General features: G+C 42.3%; 1 protein-coding gene across 4 annotated transcripts in view; it reads left to right on the plus strand.

The window, feature by feature from the left end:
• Positions 1 to 2,261: 2,261 nt before the first annotated feature.
• The window catches only part of LOC122554640 (olfactomedin-like protein 2B), a 79,035-nt gene continuing 57,560 nt past the window's right edge, over positions 2,262 to 23,736 (plus strand). For all 4 annotated transcript variants that reach the window (XM_043699980.1, XM_043699979.1, XM_043699978.1 and 1 more), the window contains exons 1-3: positions 2,262 to 3,181; positions 3,783 to 4,046; positions 16,145 to 16,252. In XM_043699980.1, coding sequence (XP_043555915.1) covers positions 2,984 to 3,181; positions 3,783 to 4,046; positions 16,145 to 16,252 — 570 coding nt within the window. In that variant the 5' untranslated portion in view covers positions 2,262 to 2,983. The remainder of the gene's footprint in view (positions 3,182 to 3,782; positions 4,047 to 16,144; positions 16,253 to 23,736) is intronic.

The raw sequence follows: 23,736 nt of genomic DNA on the forward strand, positions 1-23,736 counted from the left end.
TTGCTGGGATTAGTTAGGGCCCTCGGCTCCTTTGACTAACACTTGCAGTGAATCAGACTGTCATCTGTAATGCTGGGGACTTCAGGAAGAGATTGAGATGGATTGTCAACTTGACACTTCTAATTGAAGATGATTGCTAATCCTTCAGCCTTGCTTTTTGCACTGATGTGCTGAACTCCCCTATCATTGGTGATATCTGGGGAGTGTCTTCCTCCTGTTAATTGTTTAATTATCCACCAACATTTTCAACTGGATATGACAGGATTTCAGAGCTTTGATATGATTTGTCCTTTGTGGAATCTGTAGTAGACTGTTTCCTCTGTTTGGTGTACAATTGGACCTGAGGTGTGGTTTCACGAGGTTGACAACAATTGTTTAGCTTACCTGGTGCTAGTCCTAACTTGCGATTCTACATTCCTCATTGAACCAGCTTCAGTCCCTTGCTTTAAAGATGTTGACAATGTGTGAGATTGCCAAGTAATGAGATTAAAGATTATAGTACAATATAGTATATGGTGAAGGTCCATTGTGTCTCATGGAAGCCCAATTTTGAGCTGCTGGATCTGTTCTGAATCTATCCCACTTAGTGAAGTGGTTGTGCCACCTATAACCAAGTGTGTCCTTGGTGTATATTCAGGACATTGCCTCCACAAGAACTGTACGGAGCTCTCTGCTACCAATACTATCATAACCATATGCATCTGAGACAGGTAGATTGGCAAAAACAAATCGGACTTTACCTAGTATTGTTTATCTCACTGCCTGCCATGGGTTTACTGTGGCAAGTATTTCCTTTGGAGGGATATGGGCCGGGTGCTGGCAGGTGTGACTAGATTGGGTTGGGATATCTGGTCGGCATGGACGGGTTGGACCGAAGGGTCTGTTTCCATGCTGTACATCTCTATGACTATGATCTCATGCACTTCACGCCACATCACAAATACATTGTGCTTCCTTACTACCCTCAGTGCTCCCTTGGAAGAGTGTTCAATGTGTAGGTTCATGAGTTGAGGGAGGGCAGTATATGGTAGCCAGCAAGACATCTCCTTGTTGATGTATAACCTGATGTAATGGGAATTCATGGGGTCTAGAATTAATGTTAAAGCTATTTCCTCTGTAAACATATAACTATGGCTCCTGCTTGTGAAACAGGGCATATCCAGGAATAGTGATGGACTGTAGGTATGGGACTGTAGGTATGGTTTAGAGAACATGGCTATTTTGGCATGTTTCTTGACTAGACTGGGGCAACTCTTGTAATTTTGGCACAATGATAGTGAGGGGGACTTTGCAGGGTCAACTGTGTTGGATGTGCAATGGTTCTTTCCAGTAATCCAAGTTGATACCAAATATTCTGTATAATTTCACTTTTCTTCAGTGGTTTTGTGGTGGTAAATCTGAAACATTTTACTACTCAGAGCCAATCAGATTACTGTGTGACTGGAATCACAAATAGGCAAGACCAGCAGATTTTCTTCTCTCAAGAGTCCAAATGGATTTTTACAGCAATTTAGTAATCTAGGGTAACCATTACAGATACTAGTTTTTTAAAATCCAAATATTTTTAATACAATTTAAATTCCACTACTTATTGTCAGATTTGAGCCCATGTCTCCAGAATATTAATCCAGTCCTTTGGATTACAGGGCTAAACATAACATAACCATTTGCTTTGTCTGTAATGTCATGTCCGTCTTAATCTCTTGCCCAAGAAGATTGCACAAGCACTGTTAACTGACTGTTATTGATCTCCCTGTCTGCCAATTTAATATTACAATATGATGTAGAGAAATGATTGCAAATACAATTACCTGCAGGCAAACATAAATCCAACAGGAGGAAATCTTTAATCAAAAGGCATTTTCTTGTTTGTAGCACTTCTGAGTTGATAATTTGATAAAATACTAAAGCAAATACAGTGGCCCCTTTTCATGTTATTTATTAGCAGGCAATTATTCAATCTGTACCTGAATTCAAAGTATCACTTTCACCTCAGGCACTAAAAGTCTTGAATATTAACAAGGATAAGCCATGCAAATCATTTCTTCACCTTTTAATTAGATGATGGCTCAGCTCCATTTATTAATCTTAACTCCAAATTTCACAACACCCTCGCCCAAACAAAACTGACTGATCTTAGTGTTGAAAACTCCAATTATTTCAGCAGCAACAGGCCAAGGAGGGCAGAATTCCAGATTTTTTTACTGCTCAATGTGAAATGCTGTCTTCTGATTTCCCATCTGAATAGTTTAGCTCTATTTTTAAGATTATGTTCCCCCACACTTGATACCGTTATCAGAGGAAATATTTTCCCCATAATTATCCTATTGAATTCATTTTGCATTTCAAATACCAGAACGTAAAAACAATATAACTGAAAGCCTTTACACTGTATCACAAAATGCGGTTTGAAGAATGGAGAAATGTGTCTCAAATTATTTTTTTTCCTCATCTCACTTCACTGATTCTTTCCCAGATTTGGACCATGGTTAAGTTTCTTCTGATAAATAAGTTCCACATTTTCTTAAATTGTACCAATCCTTGGTTTCTTCATCTCTTCCTTTTCTGCATTTTGTTCTTAAGGCTGTTAGAATTGGACCAGCCCCCTCCTTTCCCACCCCTTCATCTGTTCCTGCTGACTATTGGCAGTGAGACTCCTCTTGGCTTCCTCTCGTCCCATTCAGTCAATCAGCAGCGACAAACCCAGCTCTGCTGCACATTGGAAATTAATGCTCTCTCCACATCAGGGGTTCGCTATGAATGGCAACGCAGTATTATATGTGCAACTGGTATTTGTCAAAAACTATAAGTGAAGGAACTGGACCGTTCTCTGGAGTGTTTGCCTCAGCCTTGATCTTGCCGATTTTAGTGGGGCGGGGGGGGGGGAATTGGTATTTGTTTTCTGCAGCTCTTGGCAGCTGCCAGTAATCCTGCCCTCCGACCCGACCACACTCTTATTCAGTGAGTGCGGAAAGCTCCCTTCATGCGGATAACGAAGATGCTGTGGGGAGCAGTCTTCATCGTAGGCTTGGCTCTGTGCAGTGGGCTACCGGTCAACAGCGGACTCCGCAACATCACCGGCAAAAATGCTAAACTGATGCCAGTTGTTTGGGAAGAAGCGAAGAGTGACGCTGAAGCCAGGACAACTGAATCCCAGAAACAGGACAGCAACCTATCAGAGGTAAAATCACCCCTTTTACTAGTCAGAAAGGGGAAACAAACTGAAAACAACTGCAGCATATTTTTGGAATGGTAATTGCACCTTTGGGAAAATGGTTTTTCTTATAACTTAATGATGTGCCCGTCATATCGTTGTTTATTTCAGTCTAACAGACCTGTCATTTATATGCAAAACCTTTTCAAATTCTTTAGCTTTCCTTTAGCACTGTTGCATCAGTATTATTTAATTCTAATTGGGAACATTCTTATCGATACTGGCTTGCATTTAGGAGGAAGTCCTGCTCCTCTTTTCCTTTAGATCCCTGAGACAAAGTCAAAGCTGCAAATGTGCATTTGCAAGTTTCTAAATGTTCTGGTTGTTGTGCAGCAACAGATTTAGGAAACTTCAGATTGCCGGATGCACAATTCTTTAAAATGAAACAAAGTTACAGTCAGAAGTAACAGAAGTGTAATCCTCCCACGTTTTTAATTGTGCATTCACTGTTGACCGTATACTGGATATATCATGTAGTGACTGAATATTGCTGCTTTGCACTTAAGGTTTGCTGTTTTCTTTTGCACACACACGCACGGGTTGTGACTTGCTCTTCGCTTGCCTCCAGTTGCTAGGGGACTATGACAAAGTGAAAGCCGTGTCTGAGGGCTCGGATTGCCGCTGTAAGTGTGTACTTACACCCCTGGGCCGGGACGCTTGCCACCGGATTCAGGAAGGCACCGCCAGGCCGGACGACTCGTACACAGTGGAAACTATCAGCTCGGGACCACACTGTAAATGTACCTGCCTCGCCCCACCCTCGGCTCTCGACTCCTGCGCTGGCCAAATCAGATTGCAGAAATTCCAGGAAGCGGAAGGCAACAGTTTCAAGGTTGGTTGCAACTGAAGCTGAACATGTTGCATTGATAACTATCAGGCTGTGGAGCAAGTCTCTGAGGGTATGCTTTCATGGAAGCGTTTTTGGCAAACTGCGATAAAGGAAGGGGTGTGGTGCACCATCGTAGACAAGTGAATCAAAAGTGCTTTTGAAAATGCGCTCAAATAATCAGATTTGCTCATTGTTGTTGAACATATTCGTGGAGGTGTGATCAGTTCCCCTGACCCTGCTTTTTGTCACCCAACACACCATACACAAAAACCTCCTCACATTAGCAGTAAATCAGTCTTTTGAGGGCTCATTAACTCAAATAACATTAGCTCAATTTTATGTGAAAGCATTAAGCATCGACAATGTGCAGTGTAGAGTACAGTGATAATGACGAACTAGCCCTAACAGTGATTTGTTGTAATCTACAGTTATAGAATTAAAAATCACACAACACCAGGTTATAGTCCAACTGGTTTATTTGGAAAAGCACTAGCTTTTGAGGTGCTGCCTCTTCATCAGGTGGTTCTGGAACCTGACCATATGACACAGAATTTATAGCAAAAGGGTTACAGTGTCATGGAGTTGTAATAACATATCAAATAACTTTAGTTAAAAATCACACTAGACCAGGTTATAGTTCTTAAACAAATTTAGATTAAGTCTTTCATCTTTTAGAATGGAGTGGTTTAGGTTCTTTACTATGTAATAATTACAGTTATCGCGTCATAGAGTATCACAGATGTACAGCATGGAAACAGACCCTTTGGTGCAACATGTCCCATTTGCCAGGACTTGGCTCATATCCCTCTAAACCCTTCCTATTCATATACCCATCCAGATGCCTTTAAATGTTGTAATTATACCAGCCTCCACCACTTCCTCTAGCAGCTTACTCCATACATGCACCACCCTCTGTATGAAAAAGTTGTCCCTTAGGTCCCTTTTAAACCTTTCCCTTCTCACCCTAAACCTGTGCCCTCTAGTTTTGGACTCCCCCACCCTGGGGAAAAATACCTTGTCTAATTATGCTATCTATTCCTCTCATGATTTTATAATGCTCCATTATGTCACCTCACTACATTTTCCATTGTACCAAAGCACAGTAGAATAATCTTGCAAATGACTCCCAAGTATTAGAACCATTCTGAACAGGCTTCATCAGATGGAGACTTAGCTCAAGTTATGGCCATATGCAGAAGAGTCGGTCATTATAGGACAAGTCGAGCTCCCTTATCCTGCTAGTGCTCTTAAACCACATAAATTTGGGTCCTATGACTTTGTTAGGTTGTGTTAATTGTAGAATTTGTTTTATATTGATTTCTGTATTTAAGAAAAATGTCCGACATGTCTTATTGGTTTGGCTGGTAAATCAAAAATCAAGTGTGCACCAGCCCTCCGAAGAGCATTCAGCCCAGATCCACCCCTCACGCCCTGTAACCTCTGCATTTACCATGACTAATCCAGCTAACCTGCAAAGCCCTGGACAAATCTGTAGCTTGGCCAATCTGCCTAAAGTGTATATCTTTGGACTGAGGGAAGAAACTGGAGCAGCCAGCAGGTGCTCACACAGACATGTGGAGAATGTGCAAACTCCACAAAAACAGACACACAAGGCTGAAGTCAAACCAAAGTCCCTGGTGCTGTGATGCAGTAGTGCTAAACGCTGTGCCCACCAGGTCACAGTAGGATTGATCCTCATTATGTCTTTCAATCAATACTGTACAGGTTCCTCCTTGAACACGCACATCACGTACAAATTCCAGCACATCCCATGGCTTAGCCCAATATTGATGCCAGACAGTGAGTCTATCAACAACACTACCAGCTGTGAGAAACAATAATATTTTCAGAAAAAATTCACCAAGATAGCACAATGATGCCACCAGTGATTAAGAAATGAAAAAAAAAGTTGGCAATAGTGGACAATCCTGCCAATGGCCTAATTTGAGAGATGGGTTCAGTAAGTCTCTCTTACATCAATATTGAATCAGGAATATATGTCAAATAAAACACAAGATTTGGGTATATAGTCTAAATATGTTTCCAGCTTCTTCGTGGGGCACCTGGTCAAAGTACTCAAGAAAACAACGCTGCATGAAACCATAATATTCCCATACAATGGATTTAAGATCAGTTTCTCTGGAATCCTTACTCTGCTCATTAAAAAGATTGTGCAGCTTTAAACAAGATTATATCCTCACAGTAACATGCCCTGAAAAATGCAACAGTCATTGACACAATTATAGGTGATCTATGAAGGTTACCTCTGAAACCTTTGTTCTAACTTGTACAAGTTAGTATTGCAATTTGAACATTGTGCTGGATAAAAAGTAAATTTGCCTTGAATTTCAATGTGATGAGTCTGGTAAGGTTTGTAAGGTGAGTTGTCTGCCCTACAACTGTTACTGGAGCAATTATTTATATTTACTCTGAAAGGATTTTAAAAAATCAATTTCTGGAGGGAATAAAAGATGAAGTAACAGGTTGAATCGAAAATGCTTGCTCCCGATGAGGCAGTCTACATTCGAACTACATTTCCGAAATTGCTGTCTTGGGTATAACAGCAAACTGATTTTGTTTTATAGTACTCTTTCTGGAACTGGTGCAAGTTCAACAAGTTTAATGGCTTGGTTTTGCAAATGAAGCCGAAGGAATAGGAAAATCTTTTGTTTGTGCTGAGTGAGCTGATCTCCACAAGGCCAATGATAGTGAGTGCTGCAGTTGTCAGAGGACACCACATTCCCCTTGTGACGTATTTTTGGAGTGCACTGTGGTTTTCCCTACAGTCAAATTGGTCATTAACATGCAGTGACTGACCTCCTACAAGACATACTGACTTGGGTGAGTTACAGGATGATGTTTTTGTCTGTGAAAGTGCATTTCATTAAAAACTCTGTCTTCCGATGTGGAATACCTGGAGGAAAAAGACATTAAACACATTTGGAAAAAAAGCCAAACATAATTTGACAGCATCTCATAAAGGCGTAACAATTTCTAAGGAATCATGGAGGTTTGCAAAGCTCATGGTCTAATTGTACTTATGTCAACTCCAAAAGAAATCTTGAGTCCGGAAACAAGAACAAAGTTGAGCCAGATGCATTATTGGAATTGTTCAAGGGCTGGTTCATTCCTTGGGATTGTTACATTCCACTTGTACTGTGACAGCATCATCAGGGATTTTTTTTTCAATTGGAAACCATTCAAGTTGGAATTTGCACACTTCTTTGCAACAGGGAATATCCTTGTTGAGTTTGTGTCTGCAGTTGTCGGATGAAGGATGTCAATGATGGGCATACTGGGTGCTTTATTACTTTGGTAACCTACACTAACATAGACTTCAGAGCAGAAGTTGGCATTCATCTCTCAAGCCTGATATGCCACACAATAAGATCATGGCTGATCTGATTTTAATCTCCTCTGATTTGTGAACAGTGACCCCTGGTTCTAGATTTTCCTAAAAGAAAAAACACCTCCTCCACAGCTACCAGTCAAGACCTCCTTTGATCTTATATGCTTCAATCAAGGTGCTTCTTAATATTTTAAATTCCTGCAGATGCAAACCTAGGCTGTCCACAATTTTCTAACAAGACAACCTCTCATTCCAGTACGAGCCCCTATGTCTGATATCATGCAAGGAAAAATAATCCTTTCCACTGTGAATTAATTGACTCTTTTTATGAATACTGAGCAGTGCTCCAGTTGGAGTTCCAGCAATGTCCTCTATAACTGAAGCATAACTTCCCTACCTTTGTATTTAATTCCTTTGTCAACCAATGATAATATTTATTTGCTTTCAATTAGCTTTCCTGAATCTTTGTTGTACCTGCATACTTCTGCGATTCATGCACAGGGACTACTGTATCCCTCTGTATCTCCGATCTCTGCAATCTTTCACCATTTAGACAATACGCCTTTTTAAAAAAGAGCATGTGTCAAGACTGTGTTTGAACGATTCATAACATACTGCAACACCCCAGAACTCCGCAAAAAAGAAAAGGAACACCTATACAAAGTCTTTGTCAATAATGGATATCCTATTAGCTTCATCTTTTTGGTGCTTGGCCTATAAACGGCACCAAAAAGACACTGTGCCCCCCACCACTCTACCCTATATTAGAAATGTCTCAGAACTAACAATGAGACTTCTACATCCTCTGGGAATAATGACAGCACACAGATCCACAGCAACACTTCTCTAGTTACTATTCAGGACAAAAGACCCATATCCACAATATGCAGGACCAATGTGGTATATAAAATACTATGTAGCAACTGCAAGAAACATTACATAGGACATATGGGCAGGAAACTCACCACCAGAATATATGAATGTCAGCTTGGAACAAAATAACATGACCAGCCCTCCCTCATATCAATACACACTGACAACAAAGGACACCAATTCAACTGGGACAATGTCATGATACTGGGACAGGACAAACAAATAAAAGCTCAGGAGTTCCTGGAGGCCTGGTATTCATCCACTGGTTCCATAAACAAACACATTGAAATAGACCCCATCTACAGACCAGTACAGAACAAAACCACAAGAAGAACCACCCGCCACAACAGACAGAACCGTATAGATTCGGGGCAGATCACAACAACAGGGCGTCATCCGGAGGCTCCTGAAGATGCCACCAGGGAGGGAGACGAAACATTTGTAAGAAAATCAACCCAGCTCAGCGAACCAACCAACAATTTCAAAAAGTCTTCCTGCCAAAACGGATAGTTTCACATTTCCCCACATTATACTGGATTTGCTACATATTTGCCCACTCACAATCTATCTATATGTTTTCGTCATCTCTGTGTTCCCTTCACAATTTTCTTTCCTACCTCATCTTAAAAAACATAGAGTGCTTTGTTCAAGATTATGTGCTGTTGTACTATCTGACAGAAACTGATTTGCAGGAATTTTCAGAATGAGTTCAACCTACATGTCTCATTTCAACGCTTAATGAAGGAGTAACTAAAAATTAGACCTTGAACTTTATTCAGGTTGGTACCTCAGTCCAAGATAAATGAGAAGTTTACAGATGTCATCTTTCTCAAAATAGGAAAAAGCCAAGGAAATCAACTGGTGCTCACTAGCAATGGGTTGGAGTGAGTTAGGTTAATGTCATAGATTCTGAGACAAACGTTAAATCCAACTTAGACTGACTGAATTAATATCATGTTTCATTCTGTTTTGCCTAAGGAGCTTTCTAAGTCTGACATGAAAGTTAGTTTTGAGATGTTTTGACCTGGAGCCAGCTCATTGCAAAAACCAACTGCTTTTGTTCAAATATCTATTCAAAGAACCTGGAAAGGTAGTGGTGAGACTAGTTAGAAATGGTACAATGATGCAGAAGAAGATGCCTTTGATATACAGTTCACAGTTTGCACATTCCTCTCCATTCTCAAAGTGGAAACGTACTCCTTGAGAACAGTTTATTGTTAAATTATAGCAACAGGAACATGGCTATGGTCGTGTTCTTGCCTCTGAGCCAGAAGAAGCAGCTTCAAGCCACACTGCAGTGCTTAAAGGTCAAGGAAGGTGCATTCACAACATTTCCAAACTTGCAAATGCTTCCAGTGTATGCCAACAGTAGGTGATAAGAGCGGGAGAGATTCCTGATCAGCTGTGTGATGAAAAAAAAGTCAGAGTCCCTACATCTCGTCGCTGCAGATACAACGTGCTTGTACAGTCTGTAGTGCCAAACAACTTGGATTCCTTGTGGGCCAGTTGGCTGGACAGGCTACTGTGGATCGTTCTGGTTCCAAGAGCACAAGGTTTACACCTGGACTGGCTGGGGTAATTTCAAGACCTGTCTCCTTGCCCTACCTGTGATGGATAATGTGGCACAGTGGGTGCCACACTGCCTTTGGGTAGAGATCTCAAGAATAAGAAGAATACAAATATGTCCTCGGAGGATGCCGTGTACAGCCCCATTGTCTGCAGTGTCAGAACATTCTAATGTGTGTTTTGAGCATGCAGTTTATTGGGAGCCAGTTAAGCCAGATTCAACTCCTAAAATCCTGCGAAGGATGCTTAATGAAGAAATTACTGGCAAGAAAGGTTGGACTAGAATGCTGAAAAGAAAAGTTCTGTGTACAATATAGTTTGAGCAGCCACTTGAAATGAAATTATGATTCACTATCTGTTAAAGCCAAGAGCAACATTTTCACTAGAACACAAAGAGGAAACTATAGCTATCATTTATCTGCCAGTAACAGCTGAAGAATTCAACCATTAAATGCGTTGGTTCCAGATGGAGTTCAGGACAGGAAGAAACTGCACTTATAAAGCAACTTAACATACTGCTCGGAAACAGCCCAAAGTAGCTCCACATACAATGTGGAAGCAAATTAGACACATTTTTTGATATGTTGGTAAAAACATTTTCTATTTTCTTCATAGCGAAGTCCAACAAACAATAATGAGATGAGTGACCAGTAGTTGTGTTCTTAGTGATGGTGCTTCAATTCTGACCTGGGTACCAGGAAAACTTCCCTGCTTAACAAAAACAGGGCAATGGAATCTTTACTTCTGCCTGACCTTGAAGATGGGTTTGTTTAAAATGAACAATTAGAAAGGGAAACACATAGATGTAAACTCTTTAAAAATGAGAATGAAGAAAAGTGAAATGTTGAATTTGTCAACATTGACAAGTTTACTCATTCAATACTGTGGCAAGCAAAATATTCCTTTTATTGTACAGCACTTCGGAATGTTTGGGAATTAGCTAAAATATAAACACTTGTTTTTTGCCTGTATTTCCGTAATGTCAAAGGTTATGGAATCTGAGACAGTAATTGGCACAGAAGCTCTGCAGAAAATACATAGGAGAAAGTGAGGACTGCAGAAGTAGGAGAGTCAGAGTCAAAAAGGGTGGTGCTGGAAAAGTACAGCAGGTCAGGCAGCATCCGAGAAGCAGGAGGGTCGGAGTTTCAGGTATAAGCCCTTCATCAGGTTTGAGGCCTTTGGGGCCTTGGACGGAGGTGAGGGGAGATGTGTGGGTGCAGGTTTTACATCTTGTGTAGCGGCAAGGGAAGGTGCCGGGTATGGAGGGTGGGTTGGTGGAGGGTGTGGACTTAAGAGAGTCACGGAGGGAATGGTCTCTGCGGAATGCAGATGGAGAGGAGGAAATATCTTTGGCGGTGGTGTTTGACTGTAGGTGGTGGAAATGACTGAGGATAATGTGCTGTCGGGAGATCAGTTGGGGTGGAAGGTGAGGACCAGGGGGTTCTATCCTTGTTGCGATTGGAGGGGTGGGGTTCAACGGTGGAGGTGCGGGAAGTGTAGGAGATGTGCTGGAGGACATTGTTGATCACGTGAGAAAGGCAAGTGCGGTCCTTGAAATAGGAGGTCATCTGGGATGACCTCCAGGGAGCAGATACGGTGGAGGAATTGGGAGTAAGGGATCTCATTTTTACAGGGGTTGGGGTATGGGGGAGGGTGGAGGTGGTGGGAGTTGGTATAATCAAGGTAGCTATGGGAGTCGTTGGGTTTGAAATAGATGTCTGTGTTGAGATGGAGACGGAGAGGTCCAGGAAGGGGAGGGAGGTGTCAGAGATGGTCTATGTGAACTTGGTGTCAGAGATGGTCTATGTGAACTTGAGGTCAGAGTGGAAGGCGTTGGTGAAGTTGATGAACCATCCAACCTTCTTGTTGGAGCACGAGGTGCCGTCGATACAATCACTGATGTTTTGTAGGAAAAGGTGGGGTATGGTACCAGTGTGACTGCGTAAGGTGGACTGTTCCACGTATCCTGTGAAAAGGCAGGCATAGCTGAGGCCCATGCGGATATCCAGGGCTACCCCTGTGGTCTGATGGTAGTGGGAGGATTCAAAGGAGAAGCTGTTGAGGGTGAGGAACAGTTCCACCAATTGAATGAGTTTGAATTGAAACCATTTCCTGATGTAGGGTTCTGGCCTGAAACGTTGACTCTTCTGCTCCTCGGATGTTGCCTGACCTGCTGTGCTTTTCCAGCAAAACACTCTTGATTCTGATCTCCAGCATCTGCAGTCCTCACTCTCTCCCAATTGAATGAGTTTGTCATTCATGAGTGTATCGTGACTGGATGTCTATGATGAAGATGAGGTGTTGGGGACTATTCCCTCTACGGCTCCCCCATTAGGTCCACACCCCCTGCCAACCCACCCTCTACACCTGGCACCTTCCCTCCCGACCGCAAGAGGTGTAAAACTGGTGCCCATGCCTCCACCTTCACCTCCGTCCAAGGCCCCAAAGGATCTTTTCACATCCGACAGAGATTTTCTTGCACATCCACCCATTTCATCTACTGTGTCTGCTGCTGTCAATGTGGTCTCCTCTACACTGGGGAGACAGGACACCAACTCACAAAGTGCTTCAGGGAACATCTCTGGGACTCATGCACCAAATAACCTGACCACCCTGTGGCCGACCACTTCATCACCCCATCCTAGTCTCCCAAGGACATGCGAGTCCTAGGTCTCCTCCACTGCCACATCAAAGCCACCTGCTTCATTTTCCGCCTCGGGACCCTTCAATCACACGGCATCAACATCGACTTCACTAATAGTTTCCAAATCTCCCCTCCCCGCATCTCATCTCAGATCCAAGCCTCCAACTTGGCACTGCCTTCTTGACATTTCCTACCTGTCCATCTTCCTTCCCACCTGTCTGCTCTACCCTTCACACTGACCGATTACAATTACCTCCACCTGCCTTTCCACCTATCTCCCCCAACTCCCCCCGTCCCCCCCAATTTATCACTCATCCCCCTTCTGACTCCACATTCCAGATGAAGGGTTTATGCCTGAAACATCGACTCTTCTGCTCCTCAGAGAATGCTGCCTGTCTTGTTGTGCTTTTCCAGTGCCAATCTTTTCGACTATAGATAATACATAGTCCATTCTATAGTGGATGTCCACCTATTGCCTTTAATCCTAGAGAAGGTCCTGAAAGATTTTACCTATTCCTCTTCCACCCAAGTTAATCAAATACATCTCCATAACATTGAGGCTTTATGATTCCTTATTAACCAATTCCCGTTGCAATTATTTGTACCATTTCAGCTGTTTAGAAAATAATAATTCCCAAGTGCATTCACTTAACTCCATGTATGCTTCCTTATAATCTTCAATTCTGTTTCTAAATTTATATTCATACAGTTCCTTTAAAGAGGTGTTAATTGACAGAGCATGAATAACCTCCACAAGGGGAAGTGTTGCCATTGTCATGTGAGGAAAAATAATTCCTTCTATTTGAATTAACTGACTGTCTTTAATACTGGGCTGTTTTTTGCAATCAGTGCTCATGGTATGTCTGCAGCTAAATTATGCATTCCTCATCGCATTTTAAAACCTCAATCACATCTTCTCACAAATCCTTTTGATGGAAACAGCATTTTCTGTGATCTGAGTTGCTTCATTAGATTAGTGGGAGAGTCCACAAGGAGATGTAACCTTGTAATTAGTCATTCGGGGTGATACCAAGAGCCACAAGTGAATTTCTTTGCATTTGTGTTTCAAATGCCGACTGACAGCAAATTTCCCTTCATTGGATACTGCAGGCCAAGATGAGATCCTTATACTGGCCCCTGTTACATTCGGGGATTGCAGCTGATGGGAAATTGTCTCATGATCATACATAACATAAATTGGCCTACAACATTCATGAGCAGTAGTGATTTTTTGAGTCTCCACTTGGAAAATCAACTTTCCTTAAAGCCCACTGAATTTGTGAAGCTGGTCTAGCATTATGAGCTGGCTAACTGGGTGGCACAGTGGCTCAGTGGTTAGCACTGCTGCCTCACAGCACCAGGGTCCCAGGTTCAATGCCAGCTTTGGGTGACTGTCTGTGTGGAGTTTGCACATTCTCCCTGTGTCTGGGTGTTCCAGTTTCTTCCCACAGTCCAACGATGTGTAGGTCAGGTGAATTGGCTGTGCTAAATTGCTGAAAGTGGTAGGTACATTAATCAGAGAAAATGGGTCTGGGTGGGTTACTCTTCGGAGGGTCAGTGTGGACTGGTTTGGTGAAAGGGCCTGTTTCCACACTGTAGGGAATCTAATATCAGTTGTGTTTACAGCTGATCAACGAACACTGTTAGATAGCAACTCATAACAGATTAACAGTGGATATTAACAAAGATAAAGAGATCTGAATGCTCCTAATTTGAAGCTGAGGTGAATGTGAAAAGCAGGGTTGAGTGAGTAATGAAACATGTGCAGAGAGGCCAGTGCAACACTGCTGTCATGAAAGTAAAAGGTTCAGTCAAGCTTTTCATTTCCAAAGCCCATCTGAGGCAGTTAGCAACTCTTTTCATTAGAAAATAACATGGTTTTCCAGTTTTGAAGAAAAGGCATATCGGTTTTGAAATGTTACATTTTTTTCTTGCTCCTTGGATGCTTCCAGACTGGCTGAGTTTCTCCAGCATTTTCTGTGATCTAACTGAATTGCTTAATTAGATGAGTGGGAGAGTCCACAAGGAGATATAACCTTGTAATTAGTCATTCGGGGTGATATCAAAAAATATTTCAGCTTTAGGGATAAGGTGACTTTACAGAGCAACGAGTGAATTGCCCAATAGACAAAGGAATATCTAATCCATGGTGTTTCTTGATATGATAAGCAAGGAGATGCAGAAACAATTATGACAGATCTATTTGTTGCATGGATTGTGCTGTCTGCAGAATGAAAAATGATGAGGATGAGTTGAAATCTGAGAATTATTACTAAAACAGACTTCAAGGTGTTATTTTGGATATTTCATGTTATTGTATTTGTTCTTCATTATAATATCACAGGACATGGATCCTGTAAACCATTGAGGAAATTGGAGGATCACTGGGATTGGCCTCTGCATTACAGCAAACACAGGTGCCACTTGAGACAATAGCTTAGACGTGACTAAACCTAGTCTCAATGGAACCCTAACAACTGTGCTTGATAACTTTTACAGAAAAAAATTATACATAACATAGTTAATATATTAACTCATCAAAAGAACACCATTGTTATTTTATGTCTTGGAAACAACCTCTTTCAATTGAAATCAATTCATCTTCAGGATTCATGGTAACACTTTGGAGAAGGTGACTTGTGTTTTTGAAAAAAAACTTGCATTAATATTGTCCCTTTCTGAAAGCTCTTTGAAGCCAATGAAATGTATTCCCTGTTGTAATGCATGAAATGCAATAGCCAGTTTTCATACTGCTGTTTGTGCGAACTTGTAACAGGATTATAACCAATAATCTGTCTTTATAATATTGATTGAAGGTTAAATATTTTCCAAGATAGTAGGAGTAAATCCTGTGGGGAGGACTCGTCCAATCCTGGGTCATTCACTGGGAATGGAACTTAACTAGATGGGATAGTGGCATCCAAGCACCTCCCCATCTTCCTGTCTTTGCTCAGTTTAAACATAGTTTTTCTGCTACTGACAATTGCTCAACTAATGACCAGTTAAGGGCCTATTCCTGCCTAGGCTGAGATTATTTTGGCCTGAGGTGGGATGAGAAAAAGTCGGTCTAACTGACTGGTTAACAGTGCAGGTAGGCTGACAATTTGGCGATAGGATGGAAGTGGGGTGATACCTCAAAGTGTATTAAACTATGAATGACTGAGGTACTTGATCTTGGAACAGGGGTGGCAAGAGTGAGCTACCCCTTCACATTTGCTTCTGATCCCACAACTCTCAACTCGAGAAAGTTCACCACCAACAAGATACATTTACTTTTCCTTTAGGGAGTCTATGAGCAATTATACTGGCAGTAGTCATAGTCTCCTTGTGATGCTGCTGAGTTTTGTGGCTACTGACCTCTGATTTGTTACAGGGGCACACTTTCCCTACATCTGAATTCTGGTACGTTTGCTGGCAACGAATCAACTGTCTGATCACCAGAAGATCTGGCAGTCCTGCAGATTTCTCTCTTCCAAACTCTTCTGGTTTTAGACTTAACCCAAAATCAGTCTTTGAAACTCTGCAACCTGATAATTTACCTGAGAAAGCAGATGAGGTTACGGTGTAACATCTTACACAAAAATTGGCTCCTTCTGGACTGTACTGCAGTGAAAGCTTTTGTTTAATTGCAGTCAACATTATTTCAATGTGTTTCTCATTTATTTTCAGCTCTCCTCTGCAATGGAATTGTTGGAAGGTGCCATCTTTGGATTAGACCTCATAAAGTTACATTCCATTACAACCAAGCTTATCAAGCGCATTGAAAAATTGGAAGAGGTAAGGCAGCCTTTGTGTGGAGCTGCAGAAAATGGGGGAGATACTAAATGAGTATTTTGCATCAGTATTTACTGTGGAAAAGGATATGGAAGATATGGACTGTTAGGAAATAGATGGTAACATCTTGCAAAATGTCCGTATTACAGAGGAGGAAGTGCTGGATGTCTTGAAATGGGTAAAGGTGGATAAATCCCCAGGACCTGATCAGGTGTACCCTGGAACTCTGTAGGAAGCTAGAGAAGTGATTGCTGGGCCTTTTGCTGAGTTATTTGTATCATCGATAGTCACAGGTGAGGTGCTGGAAGACTGGAAGTTGGCTAACGTGGTGCCACTGTTTAAGAAGGGTGGTAAGGTCAAGCCAGGGAACTATAGACCAGTGAGCCTGACGTTGGTGGTGGGCAAGTTATTGGAGGGAATCCTGAGGGACAGGATGTACATGTATTTGGAAAGGCAAGGACTGATTCGGGATCGTCAACATGGCTTTGTGCGTGGGAAATCATGTCTCACAAACTTGATTGAGTTTTTTGAGGAAGTAACAAAGAGGATTGATGAGTGCAGAGCGTTAGATGTGATCTATATGGACTTCAGTAAGGTGTTTGACAAGGTTCCCCATGGGAGACTGATTAGCAAGGTTAGATCTTGCGGAATACAGGGAGAACTAGCCATTTGGATACAGAACTGGCTCAAAGGTAGAAGACAGAGGGTGGTGGTGGAGGGTTGTTTTTCAGACTGGAGGCCTGTGACCAGTGGAGTGCCACAAGGATCGGTGCTGGGCCCTCTACTTTTTGTCATTTACATAAATGATTTGGATGCGAGCACAAGAGGTAGAGTTAGTAAGTTTGCAGATGACAGCAAAATTGGAGGTTTAGTGGACAGTGAAGAGGGTTACCTCAGATTACAACAGGATCTTGACCAGATTAGACTAATGGGCTGAAAAGTAGCAGATGGAGTTTAATTCAGATAAATAGGAGTTGCTGCATTTTGGGAAAGCAAATCTTAGCAGGACTTATACACTTAATGGTAAGGTCTTAGGGAGTGTTGCTGAACAAAGAGACCTTGGAGTGCAGATTCATAGCTCCTTGAAAGTGGAATCGCAGGTAGATAGGATAGTGAAGAAGGCATTTGGTATGCTTTCGTTTATTGGTCAGAGTATTGATTCGAGGAGTTGGGAGGTCATGTTGTGGCTGTACAAGACATTGGTTAGGCCACTGTTGGAATATTGCATGCAATTCTGGTTTCCTATCAGAAATATGTTGTGAAACTTGAAAGGGTTCAGAAAAGATTTGCAAGGATGTTGCCAGGGTTGGAGGATCTGAGCTACAGGGAGAGGCTGAACAGGCTGAACAGGCTGGGGCCGTTTTCCCTGGAGCATCAGAGGCTATTGGGTGACCTTATAGAGGTATACAAAATTATGAGGGGCATGGATAGGGTAAATAGGCAAAGTCTTTTCCCTGGGGGCGGGGAGTACAGAACTAGAGGGCATAGTTTTAGGGTGAGAGGGGAAAGATATAAAAGAGACCTAAGGGGCAACATTTTCACACAGAGGGTGGTACGTGTATGGAATGAGCTGCCAGAGGAAGTGGTGGAAGCTGGTACAATTGCAACATTTAAGAGGCATTTGGATGGGCATATGATTAGGAAGGGTTTGGGCCGGGTGCTGGCAGGTGGGATTAGATTGGGTTGGGATATCTGGTCAGTGTGGACGGGTTGGACCGAAGGGTCTCTTTCCATGCTGTACATCTCTATGACTCTACATAATGAGCTGGCTATAATTTGGTACCTAGTCCAAGTGGATTCTCTTGAGTGACGATAATGATAGTGATAAAATAAGGTAGTGATGTCAGAAGTGTGTATAATTATGAGAGGTTTTGTAGCAAACCCAATCCGCCAGTGTCACAGAACAGCCTCTGAAAGAGGGAAGGCAGAGGGAGAGTCACTGAGGCCGCAGTCTGAATCTCCTTATGGTAGGTTTTAGAATTACACAGAAAAAGCCATTGAACCCAAATAGTCTGTAATTGTACTCCCACTTCATATCATAGCAACCTATCATAGTGTCCTTTCAAACAAAACTGAAAGAACTGCTGTAAATCAGAAATAAAAACAGAAATGGCTGTAAAAACTTAGCAGGACTGGCAGCATCTGTGGAGATAGAAATCAGAGTTAACATTTCAGTCAGTTTTGAGGAAAGGTCACGACCTGAAACGTAAACTCTGATTTTTCACCACAATATACTTTTATTTTTTGCTCCCTCATGTAATAACCTAACATCTCAAACATAAGGTGGTACAGTGGCTCAATGGTTAGCACTGCTGCCTCACAGTGCCAGGGACCTGGGTTCGATTCCAGCTTTGGGTGACTGTCTGTGTGGAGTATGTACATTCTCCCTTTGTCTGCGTGGGTTTCCTCTGGGTGCTCCAGTTTCCTCCCACAGTCTAAAGATGTTATCTTAGGTGAATTGGCCAAGCTAAATTGCCCGTAGTGTTTTGGGTTGTGTAGGTTAGGTGCATCATTCAGTAGAATGGATCTGGGTGGGATAGTCTTTGGAGGTTTTTTGTGGACTTGTTGGGCCAAATGGCCTGTTTCCACACTGTAGGGATTCTATTCTATTCAGTCGATGTTGGGCAGAATTGTAAAGGAGCCTGAATGATGTCGGCTATGGTTGGCAAGTCGGTGAGGCCTATCTTGAGGTCAGGAGCAGCATGCTGTTTTTTTATTATTGAAGCAAAGAAGTGCAGATGTTGGAGATCTGAAGCTAAGACAAAAAATGCTGGAGAAACTCAGCAGGTCTGGCAGCATCTCTAGAGAAAGAAAAACATAGTTAACATTTTGAGTTGAGTGACTTTTTGTCAGAACTGAAACCAGCTAGGAAAGGATGATTTTAATGCTGATGAGTGAGATGAATAAATGGAGACAGTGCCCAGGAGACAGACAGAGAGAGAGAAAGAAGAGAGGTAAGCAAAGGGATTGCTGATGATCAGGTGGGAGAGAGATAAATACTGAATGGATACTAATGAGAAGTGTGAATGGCTGCAAATGGATTGGCTGTACTAGGAGCAATCTGTACAAAATGGGAGTTGGGGTGTGAGGGTAGGTAGTGAACATGGAGGAATTTAACATTCTGAAACTGTTAAATTCATTGTTGAATCCTGAGGCTTTAAGGTACCCAGGTAGAAGATGAGATGTTGTTCCTCCAACTTGTGTTGATCTTTGCTGGAGCACATGCCTGAGACAGAAATGTTGGCATGGGAACATGGTCGTCTATTGAAGTGGCTGACGACGAGACGCACAGCGTCTTTCTTTATGGACAGAGTGGAAATGTCCTGAAAATTAGTCACCCAGTTTGCATTTTATCTGTCCACTGCCGAGGAGACCATATTGTGAGCAGAATATGGCAGACTAAATTGGATGAAGTGCAGGTAGATCACTGCTTCACCTGGGAAGTGAATCTGGGACCTTGGATAGTGAGGAGCGATGAAGTAAATGATCAAGTATTGCACCTTCTGCGATTGCATGGGAAGATGCTGTGCAGGTGTGGGGTGGTGTTAGGTGGAGAAAGACTGGATGAGGGTGTCTAAGACGGACCAGTCCTTGCAGAATGTACAGAATGGCAAGTTGGGTTTTTCACTAGGCAGTGGTGACTTACCAATTGAATGGGATTGTAGCTTGTTAAATTAACTCTTAAAATACATAAAAGATGGATAAATCCCCTGGACCTGATCGGGTGTATCCTAGAAGTCTTGAGAAGTTTGGGAAGAAAGTGCTGGACTTCTTGCTGAGACATTTGTATGATTGATAGCCACAGATGAGATGCCGGAAGACTGGAGGTTGGCTAATGCGGTGTCACTATTCAGGAAAGGTGGTAGAGAAAAGCCAGGGATCTATAGACCAGTGAGCCTGACATCAGTGGTGAGCAAGTTGTTGGAGGAAATCCTGGGATTTATATGTATTTGGAAAGGCAAGGACTGATTAGGGATAGTCAACATGACTGTGTGCACGGGAGATCGTGTCTCACAAACTTGATTAAGATTTTTCAAGGAGTAATAAAGAGGATTGCAGAGCAGTGGACGTGATCTATGTGGACCTCAGTAAGGCTTTTGAGAAGATTCCTCACGGTAGACTAGTTAGCAAAGTTAGACCACATGGAATATAAGGAGAACTAACTATTTGGATACAGAACTGACTTGAAGGTAGAAGACAGAGGGTGGTGGTGGCGTGGTAGCTTTTCAGACTACAGGCCTGTGACCAGTGATTTGCCACAAGGATTGGTGCTGGGTCCACAACTTTTTGTCATTTACACAAATGATTTGGATATGACCATAGGAGGTATGGTTAGTAGGTTTGCAGATGATACCAAAATTGGAGGTGTAGTGGACAGCGAAGAAGGTTACCAATGGGCTAAGGAGTGGCAGATGGAGTTTAATTTGGGTAAATGTGAAGTGTTGCATTTGGAAAGGCAAATTAGGGTGGGACTTATATACTTAATGGTAATGCCCTGGGTAGTGTTGTTGAAGAGACCTTGGAGTGCAGGTTCATAGTTCCTTGAAAGTGGAGTCACAGTTAGGATAGTGAAGAAGGCGTTTGGTATGCTTGCCTTTATTGGTCAGAACATTGAGTATAAGAGTTGGGAAGTTATGTTGTGGCTGTACAGTACATTGATTAGGCCACCTTTGGAATACTGCATGCAATTCTGGTCTCCCTGCCAAAGGAAAGATGTTATGAAACTTGAAAGGGTTCAGAAGAGATCTCCAAGGATGTTGCCAGGGTTGGAGGATTTGAGCTAGAAGGAGAGACTGAATAGTCGGGGGCAGATAAATGGCAGATGGAGTTTAATCCAAGCAAATGTGAGGTGATGCATTTTGGAAGGTCAACTACAGTTGCAAATTATACAGTTAGGAGAAAGTAAGGACTGCAGATGCTGGAGATCAGAGTCATGAGTGTGGCGCTGGAAAAGCACAGCAGGTCAGGCAGCATCTGAGGAGCGGGAGAAATAACATTTCGGGCAGAAGCCCACTGAAGGGCTTATACCGGAAACATCGATTCTCCTGCTCCTCGGATGCTGCCTGACCTGCTGTGCTTTTCCAGCACCACACTCTCGACAAATTATACAGTGAATGGCAGAATCGTTTGGAATATTGATATGCGGGAATCTGGGCGTGGGGGTCCACAAATCACTGAAGGTGGCAGCACAAGTAGAAAGGCCTATGGATTGCTTACCTTCATTGGAAGGGGCATTGAGTATAAGGGCAATTATAAAGCAAGTTATGGTGCAGCTTTATAGAACTTTAGATAGGCCACACTTGGAATATTGCATACAGTTCTGGTCATCACACTACCAGAAGGATGTGGATGCTTTGGAGAGGGTGCAAAAAAGGTTTGCCAGGATGTTGCCTGATGTGGGGGATTTTAGCTGTGAAAGAAAGGTTGGATAGACTGGATTTGTTTTTGCTGGAACACAGGAGGTTTGGGGGGGGGGGCGACCTGATAGAGGTTTGTAAGATTGTGAACGGTGTGGATAGAGTGGAAAGTTTAATGCTTTTTCCCAGGGTGGAGAGATCAATTACTAGGAGATACAGGTTCAAGGTGTTGGGGGGAGAGGAGTCAGGGGGAGTTGTTGGGAGTGGAGTTGAAAGAGATGTGTGAGGCAAGTTTTTCACATAAAGGGTGGTGAGTGCCTCGAACATGCTGCCAGAGGTGGTGGTGGAAGCAGACACAATAGGAGCATTGAAGAAGCACCTGGATGAATATATGGATGGGAAGTGAACAGAGGGATACAGATCCTGTAAGTGAAGATGGTTTTAGTATAGAAGGGCAAATGTGTTAGTGCAGGCTTGCAGGGCCTGTTCCTGTGCTGTATTGTTCTTTATTCTTTGTTCAATGCAGTTTGCACTTATACAAAACAATTGTAAGATTCAGTCCACTGGTTAAAATAAGTAACACCATTCTATGTGCACCAACACATTTGCCCTTCTATACTAAAACCATCTTCACTTACAGGATCTGTATCCCTCTGTTCCCTTCCCATGTGGCAGCATGATTCATATTCACTGGAGAACAATACCAGTGGTGACCTGGAGAAAGGCATTTGGCTGAGGGAAAATTGAAGCACGTTGGGAGTGAAGAACTAGTGTGACTGGAGTTGAAGAGATACCACAGCTGTTATTTTGTTAGAACCATTGAAAGTTGTTGACTGAACTTTAAGTTATTCACTACGTCTTACCACACACCAAGGGTACAGCCTTTACTAACAAAGAAAACCTGTTCAAGTGTCAACCACGGTTTAATTCACAGAAGTGCAAGAAATGCTTTCCCTGATGATGCACGCACATCAAAAAGACAGACACTTTTTGCCAGACCGCAATTTGTTTATCTTTCCTTTTGTTGTGTGACTGACCATTGGCACAGAGCTATGGAAAATCTTGGGTAACCTTTCCACTCATTTTAAAAACAGGCAGTGACCTTAGAGTTTAGCAGCAGCTTAAAGCCCACAACTCCTCCTCCATGGTTCGACATCCTTCTGTACTCTCTCATGTTACAGACAACATTGAGCATGGCAAATCAGCATACAAATAATCTGTTAGATCTAAAGCAAATTAATATGAAAATCTGTGTAAAACCATTCAGGAACTTACAGGTCTAGTCATATTGTTGGTTGTGATATTTGATCCTCAAAACGAGTTTTGAAGAGGATACAAAAAGTCCTCAATTGTATAATTAACTGAATGGGTAAAGATTTGGCAGATGGAAAGTTAGGTGTGAAAATGTAAATTTGTTCACTTTGACAGAGTAGACGCATTTCAAAGGGTAAAAAAAAATTCCAAAGGACAGAATCAAAATCTGTAGTTAATTAGAATTGTTAAACATATGGTCAAACTAAAAGAAAAAGCAAATCTATGTGCAAAAACAGGTGGATTAGAATATTGAATAGAATATAAAAGAAACAAATGACTGAACTATTAATAAGGAGGGAAGAATTATGCTACAAGGGAAATATAAAAACAGATAATAAGAGTTTCTATTAATAGTTAAAGAAGGGGGAGGTAGTGGCATTGTGGTGGTGTTGCTGCTGGTAATCCTGTGCCTGTTTTGATGGGGAGATGGTAGTTCCAGGATTTTGGCACAGCAACAGTGGAGGAACAGCAATGTATTTCCAGGCTGGTGGTGGTTGTGTGTGTGGGAAGTACTGTGTAGGGACCTTTCGCAAATTGCTGTATCATAATGATTCCTTAAACTACCAGGTCATCTTCAAATCTGATTTGCTCTATTGATGTCCTTTAGGAAAGTAAATCTGCCATCCCTAGTTGGCCTGGTCACCCAATCAAGTTGATTATTAACAGTCCTCTGAATTAGCCAGTATGCCACTTAGCTGTGAAGAGGTCCCTCAGAAAATGCCAGACGAAAGTGAGGACTGTAGATGCTGGAGATTAGAGTTGAGAGTGTGGTGCTGGAAAAGCACAGCAGGTCAGGCAGCATCCGAGGAGCAGGAG

The sequence above is a fragment of the Chiloscyllium plagiosum genome, chromosome 11 (genome assembly GCF_004010195.1).
Source record: "Chiloscyllium plagiosum isolate BGI_BamShark_2017 chromosome 11, ASM401019v2, whole genome shotgun sequence".
NCBI lineage: Eukaryota > Metazoa > Chordata > Chondrichthyes > Orectolobiformes > Hemiscylliidae > Chiloscyllium > Chiloscyllium plagiosum.